At 48.9% G+C, this 16,537-nt stretch overlaps 1 protein-coding gene across 1 annotated transcript in view; it reads right to left on the reverse strand.

Annotated features, from left to right (window-relative positions):
* Positions 1-16,537, reverse strand: part of phldb1a (pleckstrin homology-like domain, family B, member 1a) — a 35,104-nt gene that overhangs the window by 5,645 nt on the left and 12,922 nt on the right. The window contains 13 exon segments of the mRNA XM_028983754.1: positions 111-239; positions 510-653; positions 1,072-1,185; positions 2,489-2,605; positions 2,698-2,787; positions 3,386-3,496; positions 4,150-4,305; positions 4,831-4,959; positions 5,287-5,424; positions 5,558-5,704; positions 5,795-6,037; positions 9,354-10,576; positions 12,633-12,758. Of these exon segments, the coding sequence (XP_028839587.1) occupies positions 111-239; positions 510-653; positions 1,072-1,185; positions 2,489-2,605; positions 2,698-2,787; positions 3,386-3,496; positions 4,150-4,305; positions 4,831-4,959; positions 5,287-5,424; positions 5,558-5,704; positions 5,795-6,037; positions 9,354-10,576; positions 12,633-12,758 (2,867 nt within the window).

The following is a 16,537-nucleotide window of genomic DNA, read 5'->3' on the forward strand; positions in this document are numbered from 1 at the left end:
AACCACATCACGACCTCGGGAAGGGAACCCAAGCAGGAGTCAGAAAAAGCGAGAGAGAGAGTAAGTATGCACTGATCAGCCATAACATTATGAACGATGTGAGTGTTTACCTGCGTGGGCCTGCGACTGGATAGGGATTTAGCTGGAAGGGGAGGGGGACACGGCTGAGATTTCTCTCCAGCGGTTAACAAGTCCTGGTACCAGCGCTCTAAATCCAGCCTGGTGGTCTGAGGCTGGCTCTTTAGAGGCACGGTGGGGGTCAAGGCCGAGCAGAGCAGAGGTGGGGAAGGAAATAAGGAGGGCAGGTGGGAAGAAAGAGAGGAGGTGGAGAGCAGTCAATGAGGGCAACAGTATGGACGTCTACTGTGGAATATAACTTCCCAAAACGAAGATACACAGTGGAACCTTTTATATAAAACCATATAAAAAGGATCAAAACTAAATCATTAAATAGGACAGAGAGAACGGCTGAGACACTGGAACAGATTGTCTGAAGAGAAGACACACACCTCAACATCAACAGACTGGCTCATGTGGCATGAAAGGGCAGGGCTGGCATCTGTGAGTTGGAATGACTGGACGGGAGGGACGGGGGAGGGCTCGGCCCTGGGCGTCCCAAAGATCTGTTTTAACTGGCCAATGGTAATATAGTCCTTTTCCACCGAGAGGAGGAATGGAGCAGGGAGGTAATGAGGGGGAGCAAAAGAAATAAACTCAAAACAGGACAAGTTTAATAAGCAAAAACAAAGTTACAAGAAGTGGAAACGTGGAAAAAGTGAAACAGAGGAAATGAATATGGTGTCACGATAAAGTCACATAAACTTATCACAGGGATTTCCTATATATATATATGTTTTATATGTGAGTTTTGGCATAGGGAAGGCTTTGACAGTTTGGGGGCGGGATCATGGCTTGGCTGATTGGCTGTAGATTAGATCTTTTTATATTAAATGGCCATGACCACTGCCCCAAACGAAAAAAAAAAATCATGTGATATTATTATGAACTTTGTATAAAGTGACATTATTGTGTCGTCATATTGAGAACAGAGTGGTTGGGAGCGACCAGTACCTCGCGAGAAGCGTCTGCTGGGTGAGGAAGGCTGGGGGGGACAGGGGCGGAGATCTGGGTTTGGACGCCGCTGCCCCCGTACATCTTATACACATCAGAGAGCCTGAGATACTCCTGACATCAACACACACAAACCATGGGGACATGGATGCGATCAGATACTGTCCCCATCAACACAGTTTCTCACCATAGCGCCACTACTGAAGCTCTAGAACATGCCCAAGTAGAACATTGGTAGAGCTGTTTCTAATACAAATGATTCCAAGTACTCACAAAAGCAGGCATGCAAACCACACACCAAGACCCCGCCTAGTCTGTAGAAGAACATGCATCATTCGCCCCATGAGTCACTGTGTACCGCACCGTGAGTCATAAAGTGTGGAGAACATCGAGCGGACAATTACCCAGCATGCCGATCTCACCCGCGGACAGAATACAGGTCTGGCACCCGAGAGAGACGGACGGTGACAAGGCCAGGTAGGGTGCAGCAGGGAGGCAAACACAACACTGAACATTTTATCATCGGTATTTGGAAACCCTGTTATGCTACATTTATGGCATTTTTGGCAGACTCTCTTATCCAGAGCGACTTGCTTTCAAGTTACCGTCATTGAAGTAATCAGTTCTGGTTCACTAGGACTCAAACCATCAATACAATAATTTTATTCACTCTGTTGGAGATTTTTCTTGCATTAAGCTGCCGGTTGAAAATACTCAGCGAGGGGAAGTTCATTCCACCACCTGGGGGCCAAGACAGAGAAGAGTCTAGACGAGTGTCTTCCTCGTACCTTTGAGCGGTGGATGGACCGGGCCAGAAGTACTGGAGGGTCGGAGAGTGCAAGGTGCCAGCTTCAGTATTTTGAACCTACACCTTGAAGCTACACCTCCAGTGCATTTTTGCCCTTATACCTGACTTTATACCAGCTGCATCAAGTGTCATTGATTAGATTTAGTCACGAAATGTAGTCCTCCTTTTCAATTAATTAATTTCAATTAATTTCAATTACGATTTCTAGCACCGTCCCTATTTGTTTCCCAGGTGAAATGTTTCATGCCTTTTGCTTTCTAACCTCTCAGGAAAAGGTAAATACTGCAGAGTGATATGATTTTTTTAGATTTGCTGTTTTATTGTGTATATGGTTTGCATCTGGTGTCGTGTATGCACACCCAGAGACAGCACGGGGGAGATTATCAAATTAAAATACCGTAGAAAAACCATTAGAAAACTGTGGTTAGAAAAAATTGATATTCAAGCGTGGCAAAATGTACAACATGCAGAGATGTGACCTTCAAGCACCAGGTTGAAGAGCCCAGGATTAGTATCCAACTAATCCAACCATTAGAAGCAAACCCATCCATTTCTTTCACAAGAAATGCCCCAGGTCACGCGTTAAGGGCGCCAAGCTCACATCTTTACCTCCTGCGGCCTTATGGGACATGTTTGAGGGGATGGGGTTTGACCGTGCGAGGCAGGAAGTAGGCCAGGAGAGGGCTGGGTGCAAACCTCCTCAGGTTCACTGATGTGAAGCACTTCCTGTTTTACAAATGTAGGTATATTTATACAGGGAACAAGCTCCCTGGCTTGATCCTGGATATCGGTGAAAGTGGCGTGGTGAAAGGACTCACCTCTTTCACAGCGTTCGGCGGTCGGGGGAAACTCTTTCCTCCGGTCAGGCTGTGGTATCGCTTCTCGAGGCCAGACAATCGCTCTCTCTCCTGTACGTAATTGTGCAGCACGACCAAAGTAAAGTAAATTATGCTGATCATGTAGTTATAATTAGTCAAAAACGAGTATCTTTGTCAATTAACCTATGATGTGGTGAAATACGGGATGAGATGCACATGCTGCTCCTGTGACATTAACTATACAGAAATGTACTATGTAATATTGTTGATGAATAAAAACAAGGCTAAATGTGGCTTGCAAAGTAAAACTATATTAAAATGTCTATTTCCTCTCGTTAAATCACGTTATTATTATAGTTTAATATATTATTATATTATTGGTGAAAAGTAATATCGTGGGAAAAACAATAAAGTGGGGAAAAAAAGAATGTGTGTTGAAAAGCACAGGAAGAAATTGACTAAAATTAGACCAAAATGTCAACAGCTTTCATTGACTAAAAAAACAGTTAAGAATAATTCTGACTAAAATGCTTAGACCTTTTGTCGACTGAAACTTGACTAGACTAAAATGAGTCTGGACGTGACTAAGACTAATAAAAACTAAAATGACCGCTTGGCGCAAAAAAAAAAAACATAAAGATGTGTTGGACACAGAAGTAATGGTAAAAATATCAGAATTGACTTTGACCTTCTGAAGTGTCTGCAGGGCCAGTGAACGCTCTTTGGCCATCCGCTCACACTCCTGGGCAGCCTGCAGCCCCAGCTGGTTGGCCTGGATCTCCAAACCAGCGATCTTCTCCTGTGATACACGGGGTTCGTACTGTAACCCAATTCAAGCTTAACGTGTTTTTAGAATATTCTTAATATTTACATGTATTTACATTTAGAGTGTTTATCAGATGCCCTTATCCAGAGCGACTTACAATCAGTAGTTACAGGGACAGTCCCCCCCTGGGGACACTCAGGGTCAAGTGTCTTGCTCAGGGACACAATGGTAGTAAGTGGGAATTGAACCTGGGTCTTCTGGTTCATAGACAAGGGTCATACCCACTAGGCTACTACCACCCTATAATATTCTCGTTTCTGAACGAAATTCTTAAATTCTTGGTGATACACGTACAGTTTTTTTTTTTTTGTATTTCGTCCCATTTTCTACCGTCACCTCACAGTTGGCAGATTTTCCAAGGAGACGTTTCTGAGTGGCATTTTTGGCAGCCATCACTAGCAGGTGTAGTTTCCTAAAACTTTTCTGCCTCTTTTATTCCCCCCGTCAGACCAAATTAAACAGCGCTTGTGGTTCTAGCATTCTTTTGATTTATTTTTCAGTTCTGTTAATTTGCTTCGATTTTTACACGCCAATCCGTGCCTGTAGCCTCTGCCTGACCCACCGTATCGCTTTAAATGCACCGTTCTGCTGCTTTTCCGGAACGTTCTCCTGACAGTTCTCCTCACCTTCCTCTTGGCCACGCTGCGGTGGTAGTCCGCCTTTTCGTGCAGCAGCTGTCGACTCGCCGTCTCCTTCTCTTCCTCCAGTCCGCTCTCGCGCTCCAGCTGATGAAACTCCAGGTCTTCAAAGCGCTTGGTAGCCAACTCCAAGGCCTCAGCCTTCTGGAGACAGAACGGTGGAGACAGACAGGCAATTTTACAGGGACTTTTCTGACACCGCAAACAGATTACATGGAAAAAAACGGGCCTGTTACACACATAGAAAATAATCCGATTAATAGGTTAGTGCGTTGTTAAAACATGGTTACGGTAAGAACGCGACGCGGAAGCCCGGGCGTAGCCTCGGTGAAGCCCAATTACAGACGTTGCACGCGTCGACACACTAAAGCATGGGAAGCTCATGCAAAACACCAGAGGCAACGACATCCCAGTTAGCGCAGAGGTACCAGAGAGGCGCACCACAACACCCGCAAGTCCGCTAATTGACATGCGATAACCCTCTACAGCTAAAGAAAAGACACACAGGCATAGAGAGAGAGAGAGAGACAGAGGGTGTGATGGGTACCAGGCAACGTTTTCCAAAGCTGAAAAGACTTTATCCATCATTCTTTGCCCAATGGGGGCACTGTAATTTCTCTGGGCCTGTTACACTGTTTTAATGGCAGCATCCTGGCCGCGGGGACTGACCCTGGTCAACTGCTCCTGCAGCTGCTCCCGCAGGGACTCGGGACACTTATGAAGCTGGCTCTTCAGCTCACAGTAGCCCTGGCCGAGCCTCTCCAAGACATCCCCTTCGGCCAAGACATTAGCCCTTTCCTATAGAAAAAATACACACACACACACACACACAAATATGCACACACTCGCACCAGGGACACATGCATGCGCACGGCGCAAATTCACACGTACTCAAATCCCTGCCATGCATGAGAGTAAGAGATAAACATTAGCAGAAAAGGGCACTAAAATCTACTAAAAATCCCCTTTTCATGACAGATTTCTGACACTAAAAAACGACGTGACTATTGCGATTCGCGTGTTATAGAAGTTAGAGTCGTGGATTAGTGACAGCGGCCAGCAGGGGACTAAATAAAACACGAAGACAGAGGAATACGTGCACGTGGGGATGGGCGCGGACGCTACCTTCTCTTTCTCCCTCTGGGCGGCACTCTCCAGTTCGCTCAGTTCACGCTGCAGTCGGTTTATGACGTCACGCTCCGCCTCCACTTGATCAAGCTCCGCCCTCCGCTCGCCTTGCAGCAGCGCGCGCTCCATTTCAGCCTGGGTAAATACGCGTGGCTTGTGAACACCAGCATACCGGCATGGCGATTCACGTTCGCGACCATAACGCGAGCCACAGTCGTAGTCTCGACTCGAGCTGCGAAACTGCAGCCAACGCTGTGATAAGCCCCACCTCCTGTCTGCATTCCTGCAGCTGCTGCTCCAGCTCGGTGACCCGGGCCTTCAGCTCGTCCGTTCGGGCCAGGACCGCGGCCCGCTCCTCCTCCAGCCTGCTCAGCTCCTGCTGGCCACCGGAGGCGGACCTGGCCGCGTCTTCGTGCTGCGAGACATTCGGGAAAATAACGGCAGCTACGTTTAAACTAAAATTCAGGCTTTTATTTTGATATAAATAAGTTTTTTTCCCCCTGACCTCCTGCTGTTGGCTCTCGGTGCTGCTACACTCCTCTTTCACGTTCTCCTCATCGCTCTCCCTCTGCCTCTGGGCCAGGCCGTGCTGGGACCCCACACCCACGGGTTCGGCGGGGGGTCGATGCCCGGCCCCTTCGTTCATCCCGGGGAAGTGGCCAGTCCTGCCCACCTCCACAGCTGAGCCCGAGGGGTCTTTATTGTACTCGGCACACAAGCTGAGAATGGTCTCCAACCTCTGTCTCTCCTGAGAACGCATACAAAGATAGACACACACACACACACACACCAGCCGGTCAGAGACCATGCAGGGTACGGTACAGTCATTCCATACGAGAGGTCCAGGTTCAGTCTCCTCATTTGGCTCTCCTGCCTGTAATCTGACCCCGGCAGAGGGGCCGTGTCGCTACTGTACCTACAGAACGTGTGCCAGAACGCCAAACACACACACACACACACTCAACGCAAACAAATGCATCGCCGAGACCAAACACCCACAGAGAGGCACAGACAGCCAGTCTACGGCAGCAGCTGTAGCGGTCCTTAACCGCGCCCACTGACCTCGAATGACCTCTCACCTCCTCCGACTGCCAACTGCTACTGTCATTCAGCCCTCCGTCCGGTCTGGAGACCACCTCTGAGCGAGGGATCGCTCCAGTCCGGCGAGGAGGTGCTCCTTATCATGCGTACACAGCTGACAATTAACCCAGGAACCCGCGCCGGCCCACCGCACCGGGACCAAAATAACAGGGGCCGACCGTGTAATCTTACAAGAGACGTGCCGAGTAGGTGGCCGCGGCGGTAAACAGAACGGAGTCACAGCCAGCCGTTAAATCTTCCCACACAGCGTCTCAGGCCACGACGGCGGCGCCGCGCCGAGCCCCTGTACAGGATCGGCAGCAGATTAACAGAACAATATCTTCGACGGTGCTGTGATTCCTCGCACCGATCCCAGGTCTCCGGGGAGCGAAGCCTGAAACCTGAGTGGCTCCGGGCGTGTTGGTATCCAGTCAGAGCGGGAAGTGTCCCTGGTCCCCTCACATGTCCCCCAACGCCCATGTCACACAACATGTGCCACGGCCGCAGCAGCGCTTTTCTTGCTTTTTGGATGGTTTGAGGAATTTCAATGATCAATTTGAGAGTTTGGTGAAAGAAGCCATTTCTGTTCATACCTCAATTTAACTGCTGACTGCATAGATGTTCTTACTGATTATGGGGTATATTCTAACAATAGGATATTTCACATTTCAGGTGTGGTGAATATAGCATATATGAAGATTCACCTTAAATCACCCTTATAATCACCCTTTTCACAATTTTCAAATGTCATTATTAAGAAGTTAATTAGCATCCTTCTGTGGCTGGAACTGAAGTTCCTTATACAGTTCATTTTTATTTAGTAGACATTCATTTCTACTCTTGTTGGTGGGAGAATGTTGGATCTTATGCGACGCCAAACGACTACAAAAAGCCTGTAAGGATGAAAAAGTGTTTTTCAAATATTCAGAGAGAAACAGCGAGAAGCAGGGAAAGTATCTTAAAAGAGATATAAAAAGAGACTGTGATGAAATGTGAAATGTATTTGTGCGAGTTTGTGGAGAGATTAATTAATATTTCATGGGCTGCACGTTAGCAGGTGTCACACTGCCCCCTGCTGGACCCCGCCGAACACCACCATGAAACGTGGCAAGGCTCTGCTGGTGCTGGGAGGCCAAGGTCCCTGCCTGCTTGGGCCCTGTGTGTCTAACGGAGGTGGGTAGAGAGGCCATAAATTTCCCTCAAAGAATGAGCAGCGTTACTCCAACATAATAATACTCAAGTACAAGAAAGAAAGTAGTCGTCCAAAAATTACTCTATTAAGAGTACAAATGTATGTAGTGATAAGACTAACTGTTGGATTGTAACATATGTGCTAATTCTGGTATTTCTTCTAATTATTAATAATAATAACTTATTTAAGTATGGTTTGTAGTAAATAATGGACTAAGTCTAAACTGTCTTATGTATATTCAAATATGGTATTAAATATAACAGTGAAATGATAACACTAATAGATTCCTACTTAACCTATGACGTCATTTAACAAAATGTTAACAAACACGAAAACGTTGATACGAAAGACGGGGATTCTGTATTCTTGGTGTAACCTTTGGTTTTGGCATTGGAGACAGTCGCCTCTGCCATTTTTCATTTCATGTCGGTGCAATGTGTTATGAGTTTGTGCCACTATGCCGCCACGGTTTGTGCGTGGTCATGTGACCACATGGCTCCGTCTGATTGGTGAAATGGTGTCATGTGATTGTTGTTGCTACGTTAGATCTACTGGTGGCATCTGGCAAAAATTAAGCATATCTAATGTATGCAGCAAACATTTTAAAAACGTAACAAGCTGTGTGTTGTCCGGTGTAGTGAGGTAAGTGTAGAGTAAAAGTAAAATGTATGCCGTTGCAAACCTACTCTTAGAAGTCCCCTTTTTTCAAAAAGTTACTCGAGTAAATGTAACTCGTTGCCACCCACCTCTGATATGTAATATCGGATTTGAAGATATGATTCTGTGAAAACTTTGGTGGGCGGTCCAGTCTCCCCCCCTCGGCATCGGGCCGGCACAGTTAGGCGGTAGCAGAGTGAGGATTTGTGCCAAATGGGCCATGGCCCAGAATTTTGAGAGCGAGCGGGAGATAAAGAGACGTTACGCCATGACCCACATTATCCCGGAGATGGGGGGGGGGGTACCAGGGGAATCCTCATCTCGATCTTTTTTTTTCTTTCTTTTTTTTATTTCACTTCGTCTGGACATCACTGTTTCTATGGAAATCATAGAACCGACTGTTATGCACTCTGATCCCCAACATCCATATTTAAACACCACACTGTGCTATTTCTGACCCGAGGAACAGAAGGCCGACGTATATTTGAAGTATTGCCGTGGAAACAGCATCCTTCATCTGAGTCGGATTGATGCTGCACGTTTCTAGGCAACCCACGCGACTATTTCTGAGCGGATGCCGGGCGTAAATGGGCGTTTGTTAGCGGCGCTTCCTGTTTGGGTTCGCCGGCAGGGCGGCTCTGTAAACAGCAGCTGCCAGGGGCCCGACGCGGAATGTTTGCCCCGCCGTGATACGAGCAGCAGTGGGGCCGGGAGAGGTGGGTTTGAGTACACAGACTGCATCTGCAGCTTATTTGCGGAAGGAGGTGGCTGTAAAGGGGGGGGGGGGGGGGGGGGGGGGTGAGGGGGCGTCTGCAGACAGATAAACACAGACAGACAGACCGACCCCGGGGGTTTATGGGAAGGTCAGGAGAGGGGGGTCCGTAGATTAGAGGGTGAAGTCCACCTGAATGAGTTTCGGGGGGGGGGAGTTGGGAATGTTTGCAGGGGCTTGTGGGATATGGGTGGGCCTCCGTGGATATATTTGGACTCAGGACGACACACCCAGTTGCCCGTGACCCGTTAAAAAGTCCCACAGGAATTTACACTCGCGTGTTACTCTGAGCCGTGCCCAGTTCTGGCTACATTGGGCCGACTGACAAACCACACACACACACACACACACACACACACTGACCAGCCTCTCCATCTCCTGCTCCCGGAGCCTCTCCTCTCTCTGCCGGCGGTGATACTCCCGCAGCTCGTCCTCGTTGTCGCTGATCTCGGAGATGCTGTTCTTCCGTTCCCGCGCGCGGGGCGTGGCCGCTCGGCCCTCCCTGCCCGCCTTCCTCTGGCTGCGGGGGCTGGTGAGGGGCGACGCCCCGGCGCCCGGGGCAGGTGCGATGGCTTTCTGCCGGCCGGATGCGCCGCTGTGGTCCTTCAGCGGCGAAGGGGAGGGGCTCCGCCTCTTTAGAGCTCTGGCCCCCGTCCCCTCGTCTTCGGCCGATGGCGCGGCCCTGCGCTGCAGCCTGGGGCTCTCCGGGATTATTGTTGACGATGGGGTGCGCGGGGCTGCCAGCGGGACGCCAGGAAGCGCCCCCGGGAGGACCGGTACCCCCCGCCGGGTGCTGGACGGGCTGGGAGGGGGCAGCTCACGCAGAATGGAGGGGCCGGTGGACTCCAGTGTCCGGCGGCATGACTGCGGACTCTGTGGGGGTGCCAGGGACCGAGGCTGCGCCAGTGAGAGACTGAGCGGAAGCTCCGGGACGGTGGAGCCCACGCTGGACCAGGGGCTGGACGAGGTGGGAGGTGACCTTGCAGCGAACTTGGTGTTAGCACCCGGGCGGGCGTCCCCGAGGCCCTTCGTGGAACATCCTGGACTCATGTCCCCACAGGAGATCTTGGGACTGCGCTGATCCTCCGCCAGGCCCTTTCTGGCCAGTTTGGGACTCGCCTGGACGTTCTGCACCGAGCGGCTGGCACTTTTGGTGATGGAGGACCGCGGGTGGGGGACCGGAGGTTGCACAGTGTGGCTGTAGCTGGAGGAACGCGCGGGCACCGGCGGGTTGGTGACGTCCAGCCGTGCCGTGGGGCTGCTGGCGACGGACGGTGAGGACAGCGGGGAGAAGGGTGGGCTGACGTTGTCGTAGCATGAGCTGACCGACATGGCGCCGGGACTGGTGGGGGACGTGAGGAGGTAGCAGCCGCCCCCGTTGGCTATGGGTGACAGTGGGGACTGAGGGATAGGGTGGCTCCGCTTTTGGGGCTCAGAGGAGCCGGATCTCTGACCGCCGTCCATGGCCAGGGAGTCCATGATGTCCTGCAAGTCCTTCTCTATGGACCGGACCAGGGTGCCGTGTCCTGGACGAACCCGCTCATGTGCCACAGGCTGGTGGTTCCCATTCAGGACGACATGAGAATCTGCACAAAACCGAAATATGAGTTTTTGGTTATCTGGTTAGATGTTTCTACAGAGGTTTCCAAAATAGCCGAAACTGTGTGACGTGTCTCAGCTGTGGTGTCTCGTCGCTAAAATTAAAAACAGCAGTCCCACACGTCACCCTCACCAGATGCGCGCCCCACCCTGTCACTATCAGGCTGGGCATCTCACACACACACACACAGGAGGGTGTGTCCCGTAGCCGAATGGAGCCCAGACTGCACCGTGACTCGCTTCCACACGTCATCTCCCCCCGGCCTGTCCGAGCCCTAAAACCCTCAGAAACCAGTCCCACATATTAACATATTACCGGCATCATCATTTTCTGCCCATGATCACCCCGATCGCTCCTTTCAGACGTACTGTAGCCTAATTCGCCTTGGCGGCGTGAAGTTGACGGTAATTGCTGGTATTTGTTGGAACGACCAGCTCAGCGCGTTTTACACTCAAAGTAAAGCCACGGGTGGAAATGTGGAATTTCGCTGCCAAAGGAAACAGCCTGGTGTTGGCATTTCTCACTGAACGCCGCATCAGAAGCAGATTATAACCAGGGCTGGGAATTGCGGAAAGAAATCCCACAAAACCATAAAATAATCGATAATTTGTCCTCAGTAGCAACGATGGTGTATAAGAAACAAAAACATTGTTGAAGCAGCTTTGCATTCAATTACAGCAGCCAGTCGCCTAAATAGCATTTTAATAGGGGCGTGTACACTTTTTCTCCCTTTACACCAAATCTCTTGGTGAGGTCATATCTTCGCATGGGTTATCCCATCACTGCTATTCACCCAAATCGTCTTTTCTTTCCCAAAATCTCTGCTTGCCTTGCCTTACGGGGCCGCTTCCTTAAGGAAGCGGCCCCGTGATCAGAAGGTTGCCGGTTCAAATCCCAATCTGCCAAGGTGCCACTGAGGTGCCACGGAGCAAAGCACCGTCCCCACACTGCTCCCCAAGCGCCTGTCATGGCTGCCCACTGCTCACTCAGGGTGATGGGTTAAATGCAGAGGACAAATTTCACTGTGTGCACCGTGTGCTGTGCTGCTGTGTATCACATGTGACAATCACTTTACTTTACTCACTTTACTCTACACCAGAATTCCCTCCACCTAGCGGGTAACACACTCGAAGACCCAGGTTCAAACCCCACTTACTACCATTGTGTCCCTGAGCATGACACTTAACCCTGAGTGTCTCCAGGGGGGGACTGTCCCTGTAACTACTGAATGTAAGTCTCTCTTTATAAGGGCGTCTGGTAAATGCTGTAAATGTAAAATGTAGCTGCCTACAAAGCCGCCAAGGATGGGTCACACCCTCCTACCTCATATCTCCCTGCTAAAAGTGTAAAATTCACAGTGATGGATTTCAATCATGGATATTTAAAGCACTTATGTAAGTCGTTCTGGAAATGCTGTAAATGTCTATATCTGCTGTGAAGTGATTGTCATTGTGATGCAGGCAAGCGGTGACACAACGAAATGTCTCTTGTCTGTCTGGTGAAAATGATCCTTGTCCTCCTACTATAAAATATATACAATTGTGAATTTTGACTCAATATCCTGTCAACACACTGCTGGGCCCACTTACTACCATCGTGTCCCTGAGCAAGACACTTAACCCTGAGTGTCTCCAGGGGGACTGTCCCTGCAACTACTGATTGTAAGTTTCTCTGGGGAAAAGCGTATATATATGCGACGTGCCTGCAGACGCCAGCATCAGCAGTTTTCCAGTGGAAACTGGAAGTTATACCAGTGCGTTGCTGGAGTGTAGGGTCTTCAGACTCCATTACTGGCGTTATGGCTTTATAATGAGGGCTGTAGGGTAATCTGATATTCCTGGCATTGTATAATTGCAAAATAACAATTTTTGTGTGGATCTCTTACGTTATAATATCTTACATTCTAATAATTTCCAAGGCTCACAAAACTTTAGCTTTTTCAGCAAATGTGGTTATACTGTGAAATACTGTGGTCCGTCCTCGGCATCAGGATCAGATAGTTCCCTCGTAGGTCATGTGCCCGGCTGTGCATAAACATTCACCTGCGTGGCTCGTGTAGCTGCTGCCGCTGCTCTGGCGTCCGCCCGGCATCATGTTCTTCATCCTGAAGGCCTCTTCTGGGTGGTTGAAGCGGAAAAACGCCGACTGGCCGAAGCACAGCATGCAACCTGTCGAGGAGACGGACCGGTTGGGACAAGGGACAGGGACGGGTATGTCCAAAAAAACGGCCGACAAGTCGTCGACTGCCAGCTGAAACTGCCCGGTACGTTTACCACAACTCTCCCATCAGATACGTTTCATTCATGAGAAATCAGAGATCAAAGCTGTGGGGTCATAAGAATTTTCATGGTACACGTCACAAATATGCATGGATAATATGCAAGAGGTCAAAGTTCACTGATATGTACAAAAGAGAAAGCGACTGGGCGGCCTGGGCGGCCTGTTTATCTATTTGCGTGAAATAGATAAACGCGAGATAGCGTCAGCGAGGCGACGGAGGGAAAGGTCACGCGTCACTCTGGCCTGGTGACAAAGCGGGCGACAGATGTCGGGCGGGTAGCCTGCTGTGGGCAGTATGCTCGATAACATCGCTAATCCCCGTCCAGGTAGCCGAGGTCGCGCTGTAAAAGCTTTTACAGGCAGCCCATCGCATTAGCTTCATCCACTGATTTAATGCTTAATGTAGTCACGTATTGATTAAGCACTGACGTATGTCATATTTAAAAATATATATATGTTTTTGTGGTTTTGTGGTGTAAAATTACACACGTCCTCCAGGGCAGACCCTTCTACAAGGACAAATCTCTAGATGAAATGAGGGGGGAAATTATGCTCCCATTAAACGTCACCGGGACGATTTCCTATGTTACCATTAATAATATATGGCAGGACCGTGCCGACACCCTGATTGACGCAGACCTGAAGATGAGGTGAACACCGTCTTTCAGGATCACGTCGGGGTTTCATCTGTGTCACGTACCGCCACGTAGGACATGCAGGTGGTCTGTCAGGATGAAACCAGACCTGAGAAACGGCATTAGTTGTTTTTTTAGGTTCACCAGCCAGGGTGACATGTGCCATGCCCATGCTGGAGATAAAACACACGTGACCGCGACAGGCCCTTCTGAGGACAGGACCACATTCAGGAGACCCATCTCACTGTCCCGCAGAATCGCGCATGCATTATTACTAAGGTTTAATTCAAATGTACTTGGCCTGAACAAGACTTCCTTCTACTGATGAATAAATGTTCAACCCTGTGGGGAATACGTTCGACAAGGAAGGTGTACGTCTCCATTACTAACCTTGTGAGGTCACCCACATACATACACACACACACACACACACACACACACACACACGTGACTGATTAATAAATGGGTTAAGGCAGCCAGTGAATTATGACAGCCAGCTCCATTTCATAATGAAACGTGTCCGGCACTGGGCTGGGTTGTCTCAGAGGACACGTTGAGAAAGAGAAACGGGACATAAATCCACCCTGTCACCGCGCTGCTGACCACCACACCAACGTGGAAAGAGCCGTTTTAATTCCAAACAGTTATCATTTCCCATCATGCATTGTTGTTAGAGCCTCTCGGCGCTGGAGAGAGGCGTTTATCTGAGACCCTGACATGCAGCACATCACACCATAGTCCTTATATGGAGCCATGATTATAATCTAGGACAATCATGGCGAACAGAGGCGTCCCTGGCGGGTATGAGGCAGGCTTCCTGCAGCATACTTTTTACTTCATTTGCAAACGGTGTCCATGCAACTAGTTATTAAAATCCACAAAAACCCAGACATGCAGCTCCAGAACTGGCGGCACTAGTGTGTAGGTGACATGCTTTCGCCAGATATGGAGCAGGGACAGATGCATTGTTCAGTCAGTGCATGTGCACAGATTTCAGAAGTCACCAATGCATGATCAAGAGCACTGAATTACTGAAGAGTTGACGGAGTAAAGCAGACGATTTTTCAAAACTTATCAAATAAAAAAAGTTACGACATTCGACAATGTAAAGAGGATCCGCGTTCTATTCCAGAAATAACGTCACTTGGTTGATAATTGATGGCTCGGTTTTTCAGTCCAATTTAAGGTCCCGTGTAAAAAAAAAACGAGACAAAAGAAGCGCATGAAACTTACATTCACATGGCGCCGATTAAAAGCTCCGGGTGGCACCGCGGCGGCGTCAGCGACTGACAGTGAAGCGTCGCGTCGCGGCGTCCCCAGCTGTCCCCTGCCCGGCCGCGTCCACGCGAGGGGGCGGGGCGCCGGAGAGTGACGTCACCACAATATGCCCCTGCATAATCTGGGCTCGATACATTACATGGCAGTGAAAAGTTTGGCCACGCCTACTGGTTTATTTGTCTACTTTTACCTTATAGGAAAAAATACACACGTGAGGTTATTTAGTGTTAAAAAAATATATGTTTGCAGTATTAGATCGTTCGGAAATGATCCCAATTAACCCCAATGTACCAACAAAGAATCTTGTGAATTGAGAGATTTCAGCTGCACAATAGTGATAGGATGGATAGTGGATCTGACCAATTTTTCCAAAAGAGGCTGATGTTCATGTTTGTAAAAGTAGCATAACACAACATAACACAACAAAAACACATGAAAATACATCAGTGACAGAAAAAAACCCCACAGACAGACAGACATACAGCTCGCTGGACGAAGACTCTGTGCCTGTGGGTTGAAGTTTCAGCCTCCCCAGGCAAGATCTTTAACCCCCAGCTCCCTGGGCAACACAACAAGTGTGCAGACCACTACATCATACTTATATGTAAATATAATTTTAAATTACAGTCATGACAGGTACACAATTGTGCCTTAAATGGTACAAAAATGCGAAGACAGGCACATTGTTCTTCCGAAGGGTACTGCCCCAGAGACAAGCATTTGTATCCACATAGGTAAACATTGGTACTTCCATTTATTATATACTTATAAATATCATTGTATGATCGTTGAATCTAGCTTCATTTCATCTCCATGTGTTGTCTGTCATTGCGTCCATCGAGCCAAATTCCTATTCTGTACATGATTCCATGCAATGTTCATCATTTGTTTCCATCTTTTTTTACCTGGCACCCATTGTACTGTAATCAGTATCAGACTAAAGAACGTCAAAAGAGCCTTTTTTGCTTGGACCAAATCTAAAAAAAAAACAGCCTGAGATCAGTTGGCATTTGGTTTCTATTCCCGGCTTTAACAATGCACCATTTCCACACCAGCCATCGTTGACTACAGACATTTTTACCGCGCTGTGCCTTTAAGAGACTCCTTTGGCCTAGGATTGTGCATAATCTGGGGTTTTAAGAGTTTTTGAATGCTACTTGAGTTCAGCAAGAGGTCCATTAAGTAAATCTGATCATATGTTCCTCCCCGAGTCCTACTGTTAAAGCATGTAAATTACAGCCCTACTGTGACCTCACGATTGTCACACTATTCTTTGGATACCGATCCCTTCTGCAGTGCGGCACCAGCCAGTGCCACTTGAAACTGGAAACCCCCAAAATAGCTGCTGAGAGCGTATGAAGGGGCAAGGCGCTTCCCTCGGGGAAGTTCAAACAAATGTGCAAGGTTATCATGGCAACGCAGCAGGGGCTCCGCCCCGTGGTATTTAGTTACGAGCTGTAAACGGCAGGCAGGCCGGGGGTGTCACACGTGTCACGGGGGAACGAGCGTGGTTTTTTTTCCCGGCCCTACACCTGGTGTGTGCTCGAGTGGGGAGAGGAACATGGAACCATAAAGGCTGCTGACGCAGCTTGCAGACGAAGGCACGCTCTGCATTTTCTTTCCTGGCGTCCTGCGGTTTTTAGACCCTTTCGATTCGATTTTTCCGCTTTGATCCGATTGATTTGCTGTCCCGACAGTTTAGGGTAGGCGGTGAAACGTGGAACACTAAATCCATCCTGGCATCTCAGAAGATC

Source organism: Denticeps clupeoides, chromosome 6, assembly GCF_900700375.1.
Source record: "Denticeps clupeoides chromosome 6, fDenClu1.1, whole genome shotgun sequence".
In the NCBI taxonomy this organism is placed as follows: domain Eukaryota; kingdom Metazoa; phylum Chordata; class Actinopteri; order Clupeiformes; family Denticipitidae; genus Denticeps; species Denticeps clupeoides.